The sequence below is a fragment of the Hoplias malabaricus genome, chromosome 4 (genome assembly GCF_029633855.1).
Source record: "Hoplias malabaricus isolate fHopMal1 chromosome 4, fHopMal1.hap1, whole genome shotgun sequence".
NCBI classification, from domain to species: Eukaryota; Metazoa; Chordata; class Actinopteri; order Characiformes; family Erythrinidae; genus Hoplias; species Hoplias malabaricus.
Window position 1 is genome coordinate 25,987,602 of NC_089803.1, and position 19,864 is coordinate 26,007,465.

The 19,864-nt window shown below is 38.8% G+C and overlaps 1 protein-coding gene across 1 annotated transcript in view; it reads right to left on the reverse strand.

Moving 5' to 3' along the window:
• Window positions 1-489: 489 nt before the first annotated feature.
• Window positions 490-19,864, reverse strand: part of osbpl5 (oxysterol binding protein-like 5) — a 34,217-nt gene continuing 14,842 nt past the window's right edge. The window contains exons 2-22 of the mRNA XM_066669067.1: window positions 13,893-14,049; window positions 12,474-12,544; window positions 11,448-11,528; window positions 11,130-11,231; window positions 10,846-11,049; window positions 10,559-10,643; window positions 8,759-8,921; window positions 6,778-6,988; window positions 6,044-6,228; window positions 5,736-5,817; window positions 4,846-4,944; window positions 4,341-4,437; window positions 4,129-4,227; window positions 3,942-4,039; window positions 3,757-3,846; window positions 3,358-3,494; window positions 3,000-3,179; window positions 2,702-2,831; window positions 2,478-2,592; window positions 2,069-2,171; window positions 490-1,934 (exon numbers count right to left, since the gene is read on the reverse strand). Of these exons, the coding sequence (XP_066525164.1) occupies window positions 1,805-1,934; window positions 2,069-2,171; window positions 2,478-2,592; window positions 2,702-2,831; window positions 3,000-3,179; window positions 3,358-3,494; window positions 3,757-3,846; window positions 3,942-4,039; window positions 4,129-4,227; window positions 4,341-4,437; window positions 4,846-4,944; window positions 5,736-5,817; window positions 6,044-6,228; window positions 6,778-6,988; window positions 8,759-8,921; window positions 10,559-10,643; window positions 10,846-11,049; window positions 11,130-11,231; window positions 11,448-11,528; window positions 12,474-12,544; window positions 13,893-14,028 (2,598 nt within the window). The 5' untranslated portion in view covers window positions 14,029-14,049 and the 3' untranslated portion in view covers window positions 490-1,804. The remainder of the gene's footprint in view (window positions 1,935-2,068; window positions 2,172-2,477; window positions 2,593-2,701; window positions 2,832-2,999; window positions 3,180-3,357; window positions 3,495-3,756; window positions 3,847-3,941; window positions 4,040-4,128; window positions 4,228-4,340; window positions 4,438-4,845; window positions 4,945-5,735; window positions 5,818-6,043; window positions 6,229-6,777; window positions 6,989-8,758; window positions 8,922-10,558; window positions 10,644-10,845; window positions 11,050-11,129; window positions 11,232-11,447; window positions 11,529-12,473; window positions 12,545-13,892; window positions 14,050-19,864) is intronic.

Below are 19,864 nucleotides of genomic sequence, written 5' to 3' on the forward strand. Positions count from 1 at the left end.
TCCACCGTGCCGCCCCCAAGCTTTATATGATTTAGAAAAATAATAACCTGGATTTTATTAGAAAACTGTACTAACGGCATTCATTTTAGTCATCTTTGGCACAAATAATAATTTATGATCCAGCTGTTAAGAGTTGTACTTATAAATGTTCGAATAACGTGTTACAGTTCACATATATGTTTTTTTTTTATGGTAAATGCACACTGGCCCCCAAAACAATTCCAGTGTACAAGTTTCTTGTACCAGTATCATACACAACACACTAATGTATGTACTACTAACTTTGTAGCACAGTGTAGTTTGCTAGTGTGCCAATTTGGGCAGAGCCTACGTTTGTTCTCCTGTTTCAGTTCATTGTGGCTCTCGGACCAATACAGCCACCTGGTGGTGAAGGTGCAGAAACTACATTCACAAGACAAAAAAAGAACAAACAGGCAAAACAACAAAAACTACAAAAGAGTCAAAATGTAAAAGTTTACTTTAGTGCGGCAATATGCAATAACTACTGACATAATCAGTGAGCCATTGGTATCCTTTTTCAGTTCAGAACAAGTTTAGAGTGCTGTAAAATGTAAAAAAAAAAAAAAAAGAAAATTACAGGACACAAAAGCATTCACATCTGTCTCTCCACAGCTGCATCCACATATCCTTATGATTTGTGACATGCTTCAATAGAACAGGCACACTTATATAAGAAAATGGATCTGGGCTCAGACTCCATTCATAGTTTGATCTTACAATTCAACGTGTATATTTTACAGGCCAAAGAGAGAGCAGCTCATCTCTGTACCTTTAATCTAGGCCTCCCTGTTTCTCAGATTTTGTGGAAGAACAGTGACCATATTGCTCCCAGATAACCTGAATGAGTGTGATGCATCACATTTAGAACAGTATGAAATAAAGAAAGAAAAAAATCAAATAAATACATTCTTGATTTCATTTGAAATGGCATTTTGTTCCAAACAACTATATACACTATTGTTCAAAAAAAATCTTGCTGCACATAGAAGCCAAAATAATATATCATTAGGACCAATAATTTGAATAAATCCTTAAGGTCCTGAATGTCCCTGTAAAACCTGGCCAACCCAGCATCCTCATGAATCTGGGTTATGACCTACAGCTGATTGTGTGATTCATGCTGACATATGACATTTATTCAATCCTTCATCCACAACACAATTTGTGTCATTTGGCAATAGCATGTATTTACTTCTCTTTGTGTGCAGGGTACAGAAAAAAAACATGTAAACAGATATTCTTCTAAAAACGGAGAAATACTGTTTGGTTAAACCATTTTTTAAGATTCTGTTTGATCAGACATTTAACACACTGAATTGCACTCGTGAGTGTTCTTCCACTGATTATTCTTCAATTTCCTTTTCTATTTGGCGTCAGCATTAAGGCCCAATATTTTTGGAGTGGAGTGGGGAACAAATGGATTCACGCCTGTGCACACAATCACTCATACTTGCTCACTCACACACCATAGCTGCCCAAAGGGCCTGAATGTGACCAAAAACATAACAACAGTATTGCAAAGGAGTATAAAAATGTGACGTGTCCTTTAGTCAGAGTGAAACGGCAACATTTGACACTTCACTCTTAATGCTTTTTTTTTTATTCTTTTAATGATTTTAAAAAAAGGAGTCTCTTTCTCTGTGTTTTTGAAGTGCTTAGTGCCTGGCGGTGTAGCTACACTCAATGGGCCATTCAGAAGCTGTGTGGTGGTGTTGTTTGGCTGTGTTTATTGCTAGGCAACAGCTGCTATGTGTCAGTTTCTAAGCAACTAGGCAATGGTTTCTTAAGTGAACATGTAGTTGATGAAGAGTTGCAAAAGCACCAGAACACAAAGCATGAGGCAGTGGCGGCCGCTCAGAGACGCACTTTCCTCTGTCCGTCGGGCTAGCTGACGACTCAGTGCACTCAGGTTCCTGAACACACAAAAGGTGGGGCAGCACCATTAGACAAGACCAGCAAAGGAAATGCACAGCCTCAAATATTTTAGCATAAACAGCTGACGCAAAACATCACACAGCTATGCTCTACTTGTGAACGTAATACTCACTTCTGAATATCTTGCTGAGTTTTTTGTATGGATGCTATGGAGGCTTCTATAAGAGCAAGGTCCTTCACTTCCTTATTGCACCTGGCACACTGGCCAATGAAACCTACACACAAAACAAGGCCAGGTTCTCTTTCAAACATATTCACATTACACCAGTTAGAAGGGTTTGCATTTCAAACTTCATCCAGAAATGAATGATTAATGAGTCCACATTAAAATATTTGAACCCTTTATAGGTACATACATCAAATCTTAGATGCTGCCATTTGTCAGTTTGTGTTTATATAATTCATGCTCAATCAAAAATATCTTAAAAACATACTGCCATAATGCATTATCTGGATAAATACACAAATACAAAATGAGTTTAGATGTTGGTCTGTTCAAACTAACAATATGTTGTGCTTGCCTTCATTGTCTGAAGACTCGTGTGTGGGCTCTGGTGTGCTGCTGCTGCTTTCAGTGTTCTGACTGCAGCTGGATGGCTGACTGCTTGATTTCCTGTGCTTCCCATTCGACCGGTTCTACACAATAACATACATGAATTAACAAATCAAAAATAACGCTAATGTGAATATTTACCTTTGTAGGCAAAATTGTTTCTAGTGCTTAAGTGCTAAAGCTGCAGCTGACCTTCTGCTGACTAGTCCAGTTCTGACTGTAGGTGAAGCCATTGTGTTGGCGCCTGTGCCTCTCTTTGGTCTGGATGATTCCATCTTTCTCAAACTGAAATAGGCAGCACTTGGGATCCCATGGCTTAGTGCTAGAAAGTATTTGTGAGACACAAATATCAGACACAGGCCTAAAGCATAGGTCACATAATGGATTGTGCTTGAGTTATTTCATATATTTACATATATATATATATTTTTACTTTTCTTGATTCAACCAGAAATCCTGAATGAGTGTGTTGTGAGGAACTGATACATACTCTGTGTATTTGTACTGCCACTCATTGGTGTCTGCGTTCTGAGTGAAGAGGTGTGGTCTCCAGGGTCGTTCTCCTCTTTCTCGTGCCTCCTGCCTCTGTGCCTCCTCCAGAACAAACTTTTCCTGTGTAGCTTTGTTCTGGTCCTTGTTATTAATTGCAATGGTCACATGCTGCCACAGTCTGGAGGATAAGCAAATTTACTACTGTGAAATGCTTTACAGTCTCATACAATTCGAATAAATATTTTCTGAAAACCTTTTAAAACTAAATTATAGACAAAATTTGGTGTAGTACAGGACCACCCTGTAGAACAAATCATTCGCTTTTACAGCACTTTGTACTGCAGGCACTGGCGTACCTTTCAGACTCAAAGGGTCCCTGCTGCTCTAGGGGAACAACCTGTCTTCTCAACCTTTCTCTGCGCACCTCAGCAGTGGGGTTCCACAGCACCTCCTGGTGGGCTGTCTTCTTGTCATGGAGAAGAACCTCTCCATCCTGCCAGAATAAATGTATATGCAAGATTATTTATGCATTGGAGCACTATAGACTCCTTTGACTCTGCAATATTACTATAGGGAAAATCAGAAAATCAACAATTTAATATTACAGAAACATTACATTGGTCTAAAGAACGTTTTTATTTACTATGTGATGCCTGACAATATACAACCAAAAAAGGTCATCTGTGTTCATAAATCCCAAAACATTAGAGGCATCTTTCACAGTACACGTCAGCATGTTCAGTTCAGACTCTTACCCAGTGCCCATCTACGGTAGCTAAGACATCCTCGCCATTACGAATCTTTCCAGTAACTTGATTTACACTATAAGAACTTCCAAGGAAAGGCTGAGAGAGAGGGAAGACAAGTGAATAATAAATGTACATCTGAGAGTTAATAAAAAGCATAACTTAAAAAGGGCAAAGTAGAAAATATTCAGTACCTTCAGTTTAAATTCAAGTTCAGCATAGTACTTTGTCTTTTCACACTCTATGGTGATTTTTCCTCCTAGCTCCAGAGACATGGTACCATACAAAATACCTTTGAAAAACAAGTTTTATTTGTAGATATATTCACCACGCTGAAAACCAAATTTTCTCGTGTGGGATTCACATCATTATCATAACTACCTTTACAATGAGCGTATGGCATGGTCATTACATACTCCTCTTCACGGCCTAGAAACAACAGCCTGGCTTTCCCATCCAGTATAGCTGACAGAGAGTTCCCTAGAGAAAAGGAAACATCTGTTATTTGTTTTTTATAGGTGTTGTTTTGTTTCAGATTTGCATGCACAATGGACAAGTGCCAAGAAACAATAACTGAGAAAAAAATAATGTACCATAGAATTTTGACTTGGCCAGGATGCTTCCACTGATACAGAAACCGTCCTTCTTATTGCTCACATAAAAGGCTGAGACAGGAGGATGATGGGACACCTGCATGTATAAAGATATAATATAATATAAGTGATATAATCTCTGTGAAAATCAGATCAGCACTGCTAAAACCTAAAGCTCTGAATGTGGTGTTAGGTGTGAAATATGTTATTATTGTTTTGCTATATGCTACTATTCATTACCCTTAGTGCTGTGACAGTGGATACTTATGGAGTTAAAATATGGTCTTTGTATGATATTTAAATTTTTTTACAAGGCATAATGGATTATTTATAAACATGGCAATTCTTACAGGAGAATGAATTTACTTGCCCAAAGTGTACAACTGTGGTCATTAGAACATGTAAAGTGACAGGAAAAAGTTTTGTGTTACTAAACTAATGAAAATTACATTGCGCTACATTCTTGTCTAGAACATGTTTATTTCAAATGACCCTTCAGATTCACCTGTTCTGCTATGTAAAATGTACAACTGTCAGTCTGCGGGTGCAGCCAACAGCAACGGAATGTCTCCCCGAGGATGGGATTGTATGGCTTTTTCAGCCCCTGGAAAACAAAGACAGACCAGAAAAAAACGAGTTAACACAAATCACACCAGCAACATTATGACTCTTTTCTGTTTTTACTTTTATAAACAGCACGGTTTGATTTGGTTGGACCAGAGGAACCAATATGCACAGCAGTAGTCTCATCTCTACACCACTTCCTTATAGTTATGTGTTATACACACACACGCACAAAATACAGTGCTTGGTTAAGATAATGCTATTCAGCCAGTTTCTTGAGCTAAAGGCTAAAAACACAGCCCAAGGCAGGCTTACATTTCTGGAGAGATACACGTTAGACTACAGTGTAGGGTCTGCACTGACGTGTTGCCTACGTTGTAGGGTCGATGTACAAGTATATATTGGGCTTAGGAGTCCCTTCAGAAAGAGGACAGGAATGTATGTTTTTTTCTACTCAACTAAAAAACCCTGAATATATGTGAACATATCAATGGAGTGGCCATGTATCACCCTCATGTTGCTTAGCAACAGTGCTTACTGTTAACGGACTGCACTCTGTGGCAGAAGAATACTTCATTGTGAATGTTTGTTTATGAATAAATAAGTTTATGAACTGAAAATTTGTGTATTTTATTGTATTTTGCAATTTTATAATGGGGAAGGTTAGTTTTGCCAAAACAAAACTTTCCTGTGATAAAATCGCAATGACAAAAACGGTTAACATGAAATACAATGAAATTCAAAAATGTGTTAAACTTATTTATTCATAAAAAAGATATCTCCTAAAAAGAAAGATGGCAAAGAATGGAATCACATTCCTAAATGTCTTACTTTGGGCTTCTTGTAAAAGCCTGACAGGTACCAACGTAAGACTTGCTTCATCCTGCAATATGGGCTTTCCTCTGTGACTGCCCTGATTCAAAGAAAAACAAGCATTAATGGCTAGGTTTGTCAAGGGACAGACATTTTTATAACAATTACAAAGACTAAAACTGAAAACTATACCCTAAAGAACACTTTCACAATATCCTAAGCCTATCATAAGATATCATTAAACTTTATAATTTAACAGTGTGAAATGCTGCATTATATTATTTACTATCAGAGCACAGAGATAAAGATACGGCTAAATGACTTACTGGGAGAGCAAACTGGCATGGTAGTAATAGTCAGAAAGTTTGTCCAGAAAGGAGCGTGGTTCCAGGATGAAAGTGGGCAGGACAACTTTGGACAGGTCCATACCAGGCCTCAGCTGTTTCAACAGTGTCCAGATTAGCCCTTTATTTTCATCTGACACAGTCTCCACCTGAGATGCCTCACCAGCCTGCAGAAAAATATACCTTTTAATATTCTGGTCTCAGCCTGTCCTTTCACTACCCACAAGCAACCACTAACACTGACAAGAAACTGCAATTATATATTTTGATTAGGTATCAACATGACAGTATCATTACTTAGACATATACAGTTACACAAGCTTTGTTACCCTGTTGCAAAGAAGATCACATACTGATTGGGATTTCTTCTCTAAATTGTTATAGGCTGCACTGTTCTGTTGTTAAAATTATTTTAAAATGTCAAAAGCAACCATGAAATGTGATAAGGTGGATTTTTTTTTAATGGAAAAGGGGATTTTGGAGCCCTTCAATTTCCTGAAAGAACTTTTTGAGGCATTCATTTTTAATAAGAGAATACCTATAATTTCCCCAATATCCAAACCAATCCAGAGTTTTCAGAATGGTTAAAAAAACCCTGTTAGACAGTACATTTTCTAATAAACTGCTGTAGTGTCAGTGTCAACCTTGATTTCAATATAGCAAATGGAACAGCCATTGCAACTGCTGTCAGTAATTAAACAATCTCCAGTACTCACCTCTCCCATCTCCTCCTGACCCTGTTCAGCATATGCTGTTGCCTGGAGGCAAGGTGAAAGGTCATCTGATTGGTCCAGATCACTCTCTTCAGTTAATCGTCCCTCATTTTCATTAGCTGGATTATCTGAGTCATCGTGTGCTTCTCGCTCAGACTTGTCAGAGAGGCCATCATTCTCCATATGGTTGTTTTCCAACATTGAGTCATTCAACCTTTGAACAAGAAAACAGGAAATAATCTACCCATAACAATAAAACTTCTTGTAGTTCATGTTTTAATTCAGTCAACAAAACTGAAGTAATACCCAGTTCGATTACGCACAGTAACACATTTCTTACATCAAAAAATAAAACCATCATTCTGTTTTTTGATGGTTTTCCTGGTTGTTCTGAAAGGAAATCTATTTTGATTTAATGCTGTTTCAGTGTAGTGATTCATAAAAAACACGGCCTGCTCAGCATTGTTGCCAAAGCAACGACATCATCCCTCAGCTTCATAAACAATGTGAAAGTCATGGCCACTGTGATGTCAGAAGTCAGTGTGTCTCCCCCTAAGCTCATGCAGAAATGAACTTGACCATGACACAGCCCCCCACATTCCCCATCAGAACAACAATTACTAACCTTTTTTTCCAGAACACACTACTCTAATTTTGCTGCAACATAATGCTATATATCTTTTAAACAAGCAGACTGTTACCACAGAGCGTCATAATGTAAACCACTTACGGAAAACAAGCTGTTGCAATAAGAAACCTACTTCAATATACGGACTCACAAAGAGAGAGAGAGAGAGAGAGCAAATGTGCCTGAGATACTGTCAACAGATGCAATCCGTTACCACAAAAAAATTAAAAATAATATCTTACCCTACCTTGTAAGCAAGTGTCTACTGGAACCAAACAGCAAACTTAAAAAGCACTACTGGTTGCTTGCTGTCAGCATACACTGTTTTACCTCCTAAACACACTGCTCATCTGAAGCCGACGGATTCGCTAAAGCTGTTTTTCTTGTTCTACAGCCTGATCTGCTACATAAGTGTGTGTGTGTGTGTGTGTGTGTGTGTGTGTGTTTGTGTGATAATGGCTCTCTTGGGGTAGTATTTGGTTCATATTCTCCTTGTCTCTTCCTGAACCTTTGCTTGTCATATGATCCAGTAGAGCAGATCTGATTGGCTGGAAGGGTTAGGGTTGCTGTGATAACACTAAAATGACCACAGGCCATTTGGAAAGGGGTAGGGAAAGAGGTGGAGTAAAAAATTGGAGCAGCCAGCTGGAAGACACGAGTAGCTTATGCTATACTGTGAGCATCCATGACACTTGTTTATTATATTCTCTCAGCCTTACATATAAAGGGTTTGTTTTATATGCTATTGGACCTGTTTATTTAAATGAAGGAACATGAAAGCTTGGCTCTACACAAAAGCAGAATGTTTTTTTTTACTAATAGTTTTTACAATTATACATCAACCATTATTAACAGGACAGCACAGATCCATTTCCAACTCAAATATTAACATAGATATTAACCTACCAGTACATTACTGAGCAAATGTAACACATGTATGTGTTCAAATGTATCACATCATGTTCCAGTAGTAACTGGAAACATATTCATATATTCCTAATGCTACATTTCACAATCATAGAGGGAAGCCTGGTGGGTCAAACCAAACCGCCTGACATCAAACCAAAGTGGTGTAATTTCCAGACAGACATTTCACCATAATTATGAAACTGTGGCAAATGTCAACAGACTTCTCTGTTCCACCACAGTTCAGTCCCTTTCTTGCAATGCAGCTTACAAGGATTTGAATGATTTATTGTACAGGTTTTTAAAACAAATTCAAGCCTAATCATATTCAAAAATTAGAACTCCTAATAGAGAATGTCTGTGTTCAAAACAGCGTCCCATTTCACACTGATGAAGGACTTGCTGACCAGTGATGTGGCTTTTTAAGGACTGTGTTAATGTAATACTCACTGTAGCATTTCCTGGTCACTGAGTGGTGTAGACTGCAATAGTTGAAGTATATTTGAGGATTCGGAAGAACTGCTCAGGTCCCCGTCCTTGCAGGTCTTAGCAGTCAGCTTATATAGGCTGGAGCAGCTCAGGGCCAGCTCCAACGCATCCATCCAGCAACGGCCTGCACAAAGAAGCAAAAGTCAAGGCTTGCTCAACAATAAACATCATTATGTTTATAATTATGTAGCAAGGTTATTTTAATAGGCACTATGCACTCCTAATTAGGACTCAAAAATAACAATTATAAACGACTGTGCAGCTACGTTTCATTCTAGTTCTGTAATTCAAGAACTCCAAAGTTCCCCATTAAACAGATGCTAGTGCATTTCCATTTTGCTCAAGGAGCTATTTGAAGTAAAAATGCCTCTTTAAATAAATAAATAAATAAATAAATACATAAAAAAGGGGGGGGGGGGTTGACATAAATAAACAAGGCTGTACTGAAATTAATTTTTGTTGATGTCTATTTGTTAACATTAATTTAAATAAGCAATTAAAGATCAATATAATTCCTAGATCACATGATTATTAAAATATTACAAATGTTTTAAATGTATTAGTTATTATAAATGTCTATAAGCTGCTATAGCTGCTACACAAGAATACAAAATTTTACCTAAAGTGTAAACTGAATTTGAAAGTTTAAGAATCATCCATACTGACACAAAAGTAGAAAGCAAGGGTGTTCATTTTGCATGTTTATGTAAATAAAAAGTGCATAGTACTGCTACTTTTATTTATCAAAATACATTAAAAATTAATTAAACAGAAATACAGATACAGTGGCAAAGTCAATTTGTTACGTAGAAGTATGCATTAGTGTTGGGAATGGACAGTTAATTTGCTCACATAAAAACCTGATTTTGGTTTAAACTGAAAGTCTATCAATGTATTTTTCCCCAACAACTATGTTAAGACATGTTCAAATCTAAAGCTAAACAAGTAAGCTACAACACTTAGTCTACTAAACAATTATTATTATTTATCATTTTTTCAGTGTAAAACTACACTATTATAATAAAGAATATGTCACATAAATGACTCACATGCTTTATATTTCAATACATATTTTTCAATGATTATCAAAAAACCTAGGGGTGACACAGTTAGCTTGATGGTACCATCACTTTAATGCTAATATGCCCTTATAATACAAGCTCTTATTGAAACTAGTTAATGTAAGTAAAACTGTGCTACAGTGCCAAAGGTATGCAGAGTTCAGATAGAATAACAAAATAAAATGTCTTTAGACGTTGCCACAACAAACATTCATTATCTGTAAGCTCTAATTTCAGTTCAGGGTCACGGTGGGTCCAGAGCCTACCCAGAATTATTGGGCACAAGGCAGGAATACACCCTGGAGGGGGCAACAGTCCCTCACAGGGCAACACAAACATTCACTCACACCTACGGACACTTTTGAGTTGCCAATCCACCTACCAATGTGTGTTTTTGGACCGTGGGAGGAAACCGGAGCACCCGGAGGAAACCCACGTGGACACAGGGAGAACACACCAACTCCTCACAGACAGTCACCCGGAGCGGGACTTTAACCCACAACCTCCAGGTCCCTGGAGCTGTGTGACTGAGACACTACCTGCTGCACCACCGTGCCGCCCGTGAAACAAACATAACATTCAGAAATGAAAAGGTATCACTCAAACTTTTTGTGCTAAAGAATCTGTGGAGAGTTTTTAAATCAGCCATATACAATAAAACATAAAATACAAATAATAAAAAAAAAACATGGCAACTCACCATCAGACTCAGATGCAGCTCTAAATATCAGGTAATTACTAGGAAGAGGCTGTGTGATAGAGCCAACTGTCTCTCCTTTAGGACCCTGGGATTTATTAATCATTCAATTAATAATCCAATCTTTCAATTAGCAAACCAGTAGTATCAAACTGACAAATTGAGTAAGGCATGCAAGGAAAATACATTTTAATTATATTAACCATAGTGAGCCATTAAGCAGTCTTGCTTTTTCAAGAATTAGCAGAATAACAGAACAGTAGCGACAGGCAGAAGTAGCCATATCTAACCTTCATGGCCCAGATAGACTTGTCTAATGGGTGGTAAAGTTTGAAGCAGAAGCCATCTTTCTTTGAGGGACGTTCAATCAGCTTGCAGGCATTCAGAAGGATGGTGCCTACCCAGTGCTCAGAGCTCTGAGTTTTATAGATCAGGAGAACCCCAGGCTTAAGAGCACACCACAGCTTGGTCCAACTCTTCAATGACCCTCTGATCTGATGAACAAAAACACATTTACTTATTTGTTAAAGTGTTTAATTTTTTTTTTTTACTGAAATAAGTGTGGTTAAAATACCTTCAACCAGTTTGACATAATGACCACACTGGGGTCTTTAAGAGCACTGAACAACTCTTTTGCTGCCCTCTTCTTTTCCTGACGGTAATTCTTTTTCTGAACCTGAAGAGAAATTCAAAATTGCACAGAATGTAGAGTCAGTCAGTTTGAATCATACAATAAAGAAACACCAGGGGGTGCCAAAGAAACTGTGCTTTGAAATACTAACACAACACATGACGGTGTCTAAATCCTGCATGTTTCAAGATTCACTATCATATGTAGATTTCTGAGTAAGGGGCTTTACAGGGTGAGTTTTGGGCTGGAAATACAGCCTACCTTTAGAGATTCCTTTCTGGCCAGTTTTTCAGTAGGCGAGGAGCTCTCTTTGTCCAGACCTATGAACATCTTTGATTCTGACTAAATGAGAGAAAGAGAGACACAAAAATACAGAAAATGAGGGAGACAGAGCTACAAAGACAGGGAGTACAAAACTGCATCCACAGGCTGGCCACACTCTACCACTACCACTTACCTCTATGTTTAGTTTCACCAGCTCTGTGATTACATGTTAGATTGTAACTGAAGCCATCTTTAACTACAGCATTTTCCTTTGAAAATTGCCACAATAGCAGACAGCTAAATTCAGCAGTTCCGTTCAGTCAGCTGTGGATGTCAGATGTAAACAAGACGAAGAGGATGGCAGCCTCCTAGGCCCAAAATTAGCTTTGTAACTAGAGGACGCTGGGAGCAGTGTCCAGAATAACAGTCTCAATGCTGTAACCTATTTTTTGCTCTGTATATATGCATTGACAGATATAAATATTGCATTATCTTTTCATCCTCAGATTTATATTTCATATTAAATACAGTAAGTGGTGTGAGGATCAATTTTCAGGCAGATTCTGCCGACCAGACAAAAAGAAAATTAATTTTAAAAAACTGGCTTACATTTCTACATACAGTTCAGCCTTGGGGATATTATCAATCTGAGTAGACTGAAGAAATTAAAAAGTGATCATATAACAACCATTTATAAACCACATGTCAAGAAAATTAGGGGTATTTTGTTGAAATGCAATAAAAAAAATTTATCTGATTTCTAACAAACACTAGGTTTTTAGAGAGAGATATACTACTGTTAATATGACATATTTTGCTATTTTAAAATGGCTATTTTGAACTAAGTTGATTAGTTCTTTTCTTTGTGCTTTTGTCAGTTAAATACAGCCCAAGTACAATAGAGTAAACATGGAAGGGTCATAAAGGAAAAGCCAGTGCTTTATGGCTGCAAACATTTTCAGACATGCAAAGTTTGGGTACTAAAGATCTGATGATCTGATGGAAAAAAAGGTTGTGACTCACGGCACTGCCGGGAGACTGGGCTGGGCTGACCTCATCTCTCATCAAGGGCAAACCGTTCCGTTCCGACTCACCTGCAAAGCACATACATGCACGTACACACACACCCACCCACAAGCACAAACATATCCGCTTCATGTATCCACAAGAGCAGTTCATAATCACTTGAGGTAGAATTAAATGCATATTTATTAAAATGTGTGATGATTTGGGATTAATATTCTAGAACCGCATGAACAAGAGAAAATATTCTACAACCATGTGATCAAGAGATGACACTGGTGGTTTTGTTGTATGGTTTTAAACAATATCACTGAATATCAGCAGGCAGAGTAACAATGACAATCACAGCCATGTTGGAACTTTGTCTGTCCTCACAATGTTGAGCATTACTAATTTAATACAACAGTTCTACAAGCAACATTTATTAGTTAACAATAATAAGCCACAGATTATAACTGAAATGTATATTTAAATAACTTTATTGGTTTTGCCCACACAAATATTTCAGCAACTGGATTGGGACTAGACTGTCGCCAAGCAACACATCATTTTCCTGCACACTAACTTGTTATTTTGTGTAGTTCTACATTACCACAGGCTAGCTACATGTATCATATAAATGTTATTTGTATAACAATTTAAACCTGTAGCTGCTGATGCTGTTCAATTCCTCTTTAAAACTGAACCCAATGTTATACTAGTGGTGTAATCGATCACAAAACTCTGTGTCAATCAGATTACCAAAAAAGGGAGAAAGAGAGACCAATGTAAAACAGTCATTTTAGTTTAGTTTGAAAGTATTGTAATGAGTCAAAGAAGAGGTCAGAACGGGCTGAAAACTATGGGACTCTTACTCACCATCACACACATACACATGCATGTAGTGATAAGCTGAGCTAACAAGGTGCTTTGTTAAAGTAAGCACACTCAAAACACACAAAAAAAACCTGAACTGCGAATTAGGCAGAGCCAAGCAAATACTGCTGCTTCCCTGAGTACCCCCCATCACCACCACCACATTTCCATGGTCGACACCAAGGTATTTTGTGTGACAGCTTCATTTGTATTAGTGACTTTTGATGGCGCTCTCATTATGAAGTAGTAGCTGAGTGAAGCAATTGCTCTGTTTCATTGTCTTTCATTATGTTTCACATGTGTTCTGGCTCTTGGGGCAGTATTTACAAACTGTTTTACAAACCGTTTTACCTACATGTTCCTTTCATGAGACACAGAGCTGCTCAGCCTGTATATGTTTTCACTACCATGTTTTGTGAGGATCACAGATTATCCATGACCCATTACACCACTGTGTTCTACTACTTCTTTAATGTTAAACAGAACACACCAGATTGATGAAATATAAATACCGTATATGAGGTTTTAACTACATTGCTACTGGAGGCCAGCAGTGGTGGATACCTGGGCTGAGCGGGAACAGTTCATTATCCCCTCCACAGGAGAGGTTACGGGTAAGGACACGTGGGTCAATTTTAGGTGGAGAGGTGGCTGTTGGACATAAAGAAAAGCGCCGACGGAACAAGTTCTCTTCCTTCATCCCGGCTGCCAGCCTGCAAGTCTGCAAACAGAGGAGGAATAAGGAAGCAAATGTTTATTATAGGTGTTTCTATAACATAAATACATTGATCTCAAAACACACAATTCCCCACATGCTAACCGACACACCTTTATATTTTTTCTTATTAGTAAAGTGTTGTTTTCAGAAATGCTATTTCACTGAGTCAATACTGCAATAAAACAATATCCTCCTGGGTCATTGAAGTTTGTCTGTGTTTCTTTACATGTCCATAGTACCATCATCATCATCATCTTTTCAAGACCCTGAGATACTTGAACTCCTTCACTTGGGGTAGGTTCTCACCCCCTACCTGAAGGAAGCATGCCATCTGTTTCCAGGAGATTACCGTGGCCTCAGACTTGGAGGTGCTGATCCGCATACTGACCACTTCACACTCTGCTGCAAACTGCTCAAGTGTATGAAGAAATCATCGTCCGCACACAACTGAGATACCACCTTCTGAGCCCCTCCACAGAAGCCTTCTTGTCCCAGGCTATGACTCGCCACTGATATGAATATCAGAGACAAGGCACAGACCTGACTGAGTCCAATGCCCACACTGAACAAGCTTGACTTACTGCAGAGGATAAGAATACAGCTCAAACTCAGAACACAAGGACCATACGGCTCGCCAGAGCAACCCTGGCACCCCGTACTCACAAAGCACCTCCAACAGAACCTCTCAGAATACGGTCATACGCATTCTCCAAATCCACAAAGCATGTGTAGAATGGAGTAGAAAATTCCCATGCCCTCTCAATCTGTGAAAAAGTAAAGAGTCGGCCCATAGTTCCACAGCCTGGAAGAAATCTGCATTGTTCCTCCAAAATCCTAGGTTTGACCTTCAGACAAAATCTCCTTTATAGCACCCTGGCATAGACTTTTCCAGGGAGGCTGAGAAGTGTGATACCACGATAATTAGCACACATTCTCTGGTCCACTTTTTTAGAAATGGGAACAAACACCCCCATTTGCCAATCCAAAGGCACTGTTCCTGAGGTCCATGCAACATTGTAGAGGGGTATCAGCCAAGAGAGCCCCACAATATTGAGGGCTTCAGTAACTCTGGGCGAATCTTATCCACTCCTGGGGCTATGTTACTGCGAATTTTTTTTAACTTCCTCAGTGACTTCAGCCAAAGTCAGTATCCGACACCCCAGACACGTCTGGTCCTACCTCCTGCTCAGGAGGCATGTCTCTCAGGTTAAGGAGTTCTTCAAAGTCCTCCTTCCAACGCCCGACAATATGCTCAGTCGAGTTCAGAGTTTCACCATCCTTACTATGCACAGCTTGGACAGTGTCACCCCTCCAGCCCTGAGTTGTTGGAGTGTTTTCAGAACCTCTTTGAGGTCGCCCGGAAGTCAGTCTCCATGGCCTTTCCAAACTCCACCCATACACTGAATTTTGCTTCTGCAACTGCCACAGCTGCAGCCTTTTCACTTGCCGGTACCCATCTGCGGAATCGGGAGTTCCCCAAGCCAGCCAAGCTCGAAAAGCCTCCTTCTTCCTCTTGACAGCTTCCCTCACCCCTGGTGTCCACCAACGGTTTCTTTTTCCCAGCACATCGGATCTAATTCACAACCAGATGATGATCAGTTGACAGCTCAGCCCTCTCTTTACCTGAGTGTTTAAAATATATGACCTGAAATAAGAAGACATGACCACAAGGTCGATCATTGACCTTTGGCCCAGGGTGGTCTGGTACCAAGTACACTGATGAGCAACCTTGTGTTCTAACACACCCCCACATTGGCACACACCCCTACTCTGGAACTTGAGGGTGATGGGCCCACATGATCGTCCCACATTGCCTTTTTGAGCCGAGCCAGGCCGGGTCACATGGGCTGCCCTCGCCACCAGGCACTCGCCGTCGGACTCTATCCCCAGGCCTGGCTCCAGTGGTAGGTTGCGGTAACACTCTTCCAGGCAGGGTACACTAGGTTCTAACTGTGATATTCATAGGGATGCTTTTTGGATCTTGTTTGTCTGGATCTTCACTAAAGACCTGTTCGCCATGGGAGTCCCTACTGGGAGAAAACAGCTCCCAGTGACATAGCCCTGGAAGTCATTAGACCACACAAGCCCTTTTGCCATGAAAAGGACAAAAAAAAATAAAAAATACCCACAGCCACTGCCACAAAGCAAAAACAAATGCATGTTATTCAAAGTGACTTTAATGGAATGTTTCAACACTATTCACAGTCTGAACTTGGAATTTTACTATATTTGATCTTATTACAAAATAGTAATCAGTTGCTTATAAACTGGTGTAATGACAGTTTTTGTGTGTGTAAATCAGGTTACTCCCAACGTCATATCTGCTCTTGGAAGGATGCTAAAAATAGCCTTTCTGCTGCAGTGAGGATCTGAGGAGGGTGTGGGAGCCTCCAAGTCTTTCAGGTGCAGTGTTACAAAACCCCTCTGTTTTTCTCCTGCCCCCTCCTCTCTGACACTGCTACAAGCCCCTATTGCTCATATGCTGACTAGAAATGCAGAGGACCAATCGCAGATCAACAACACAACTGTAGGGTGGGACAAAGAGGGATTACAAGCATTCGATTGGCCCAGCATCTGGCTGCTCATCTGCTGAAAAGATTACATGGCTGTGAGCAGCGGGAGGTGAAAAAACACCCTGACCAGACTAAACAAATGCACCACGTGGGCTCCAAGTGGTTATGTAAAGAGGTTTTATGTCCATGCTCTGTGTATGTCCCTGATGTGAGCTACCCTAGATAATGGAACCAAATGTGTTTCATAACCATATTTACTGTATGCCCCATTTTCACCAAGAAATGTAAGAAACTTTCAAATGAAAGACTTTAATCTTAAAACTAGAAAAACACAAAAAAAACTTGAACAATTGTCTTAATTAATAAACAAATGTACATGATTCTCCATATCTTCAGATTTCAGGAACTACAATGACCCCAAGCTTTTACTGATTTTTGTAGGGTATTTATAAGAACAAACCTTATATTAACCACAAACAATTCCATTTCTTTTGTATATCATGGAAATAATACATAGACAATGTTTTTCTACTTTGGAAATGTTCAAATTTACCTTAAACTATAACACTGATTCAATTAATCTTCTTGACATCTATGTAAAATATGGGGACTACACCTTTTTCTTCCTCTTTAAACTAAACCTACAGATAGAAATACACATCTACATGCCAAAAGTTTTCATCCAACTTCCTTGAAGAAGAGTTTACCAATCAGCCAACTGGCAAGACTAAATAGAATCTGTGAAACAAGGAAGATTAACAACGTAAATAAACATTCATTCATTCATCTGTAACTGCTTATCTAGTTCGGGGTCGCGGTGGGTCCGGAGCCTACTTGGAATCACTGGGCGCAAGGCAAGAATACACCCTGTAGGGGGCACCAGTCATTCACTGGGCAACACACACTGACACCTACGGATACTTTTGAGTCACCATTCCACCTACCAATGTGTGTTTTAGGACCATGGGAGGAAACTGGAGCACCCGGAGGAAACCCATGTGGACACGGGGAGAGCACACCAATTGATGAAGATGTTTTCTCACCATTTGCTAGCTCTCCAGTCTGTCTGTGTGCTGGAAACCAGTCTAACTTGTTTAAAAAGCCTCTGTGTCAGTAAATGAGTTAAAAAGCAAACACTCTCAGCCCAGTATGCTAGGCTTTCTCTCTCTCTCTGCTTATGGCAGAGGCATCTGGAGTTTTTTTTTTTAGACAAAGGAGAAAAAAAAAAACCATGAACTGAGATGAGGATGTTGCTCTCTTCCTGTTCCATAGGAAGATTAACTTTTGCTGTGAGAAATTTTAAGATGTACATGTCTCCAAACTCAGGAGACATCTAAATGCACTACCAAAGGTGCTGCAAAAACAAACAACTCGAGATACAAATGAGTTTCTGTGGCAATTCAAACAGTGTATAAAAAGCACAGACAATTTAAACTTCATCCACATACAAACAAGTCATTTTTTTTTTGTGAAACACACCATTCCACTTTAAAAGACAAAGAGATATTCAATGTAAACAACCAGAAACAACTTTGTTTCCTCACAATCATAGCCCTTCCCTTTAAAAGACTGGATTAAAGAACATAGGAGCTCTATTATCAGAAGTGATTTAACAAACCCTGTAGCAAGACATTTTAAGGAAAATAGCCATGTCATTACTACTTTAATCCCTTTTTGAGTATTGAACATACAGGAGGTAATATCAATCTTATAAGTAAAAAGGATTTTATCTTAAAAGTTTATATCCTGGATGTATGAATAAGGATTTTACTGTAAAAGGATTTCTTTAAGGAATATATTTGGGTGTTTAATGTGTAAGCTAATGTGTTAATTAAATACAGAAAATTCACCGTGTGTTTCTTTATCTTTTGGTATGTAAAGGGAAAAAAAGGGAAATAATTTTTTCTTTTTTCTAAAATGTTGTTTGCATTTGTGATTTTTGTGTGCCTTGAAGGGGACTTTTATTCTTAAGTGGTTCAGGTGTATTTGGGTGCTGTCTGAAAGTTGTATATACCAGGAGGTTAAGTAGCATCCCGAACTTCACTCCGTTCAGGTGCTTGGCTGAAGATCTGCCCACTGTACGCAACATGTCCCCAATAAGTGATTTATCATTAAATAACAACTAAATGCTTTTCAGTAATAACAAATCTGATTATAATATTTGACTTTTATCTACAGAAAACATAAATAATGAGATGATTCAAATGCATATGTGCCATTTTCTTAAGGGAAAGAGGTAAAAAGTTGCAATATATGTCACATTTCAACCTCATTTATCAACTAGAATCCTGAGTTTACCGGCAGTAAATGCGACATTGTCTGCCGTTCGGATGCAATTTACAAGTGGGAAAATTGGAATTTCCCAACCACTTGAATGTGGCATAAGCTTCCTAGTAAATCTCTTTTACATGTAACAGCTTCTTAATTGTTTATTTTCTACCTCGTTTCTAACTGGACAAAAATGTGTGTTTTCATTGGCTGTTCTCTCTGTTCCAGCATGTATTTAAATGGGGAGGGTGTCAATTGATTTGTCTTTTAACCTTGATGAAGGTCTATGTGCTAAAACATGCTTGTATATAATAAATTCTACAATCTTAAGTCAACAAGTGTTGCTGGTTCTCCTTTCATTTTCATCTCTTGCTTTAACTAAGCAGATTTTTGCTTAGTGAGGTTGCCAAATTGATAATCACACACAGCACACCCACAAACAAAGTCAATATTGTAGATCCCATTAATGAGTGCTTTATGCACACAGGCATAAATTAACAAAGGTTCCTACTTTAACACACCAGGCTAGCACACAAATCCGTACATGCACATGTACAGACCAATAGCATTGTGGGCAGTCATCATCTTGTTAGTGTGGGTCTAACCTTACTAATCTTTAGACAATGTCTGGTAAATGAATACAAGTCATGAAACTGAGCAATGTGACTGATTACCTCGGGTGAATAGGGCTGAGTACCATTCAGATTCCAACCAGATACTTTAGTTTCAGTACTAGTATTATTACTATGTAAATAATATGGAATACTTAAAACTTGGTATTTAACTACGTGGAATTTTTGATATTGATATTGAAATGATATGGGCTGTACCATAAAAGTAGTATATTTCAATACCCAGCACCGTAGGCAAATGCTTGCCATTTGTCCTCTAGTCTGTCCCTCATTCCTGAGATCTTGTGGAAAAACCGAGCTTTATGCTGGCAGCTGACATCTTTAATCATTACCCTTTAAAAAAACAAAATGCTGAGACTTCACCACATGTGGCAATGGCCTGGATCAAGACAAAAAGAGGAGGTC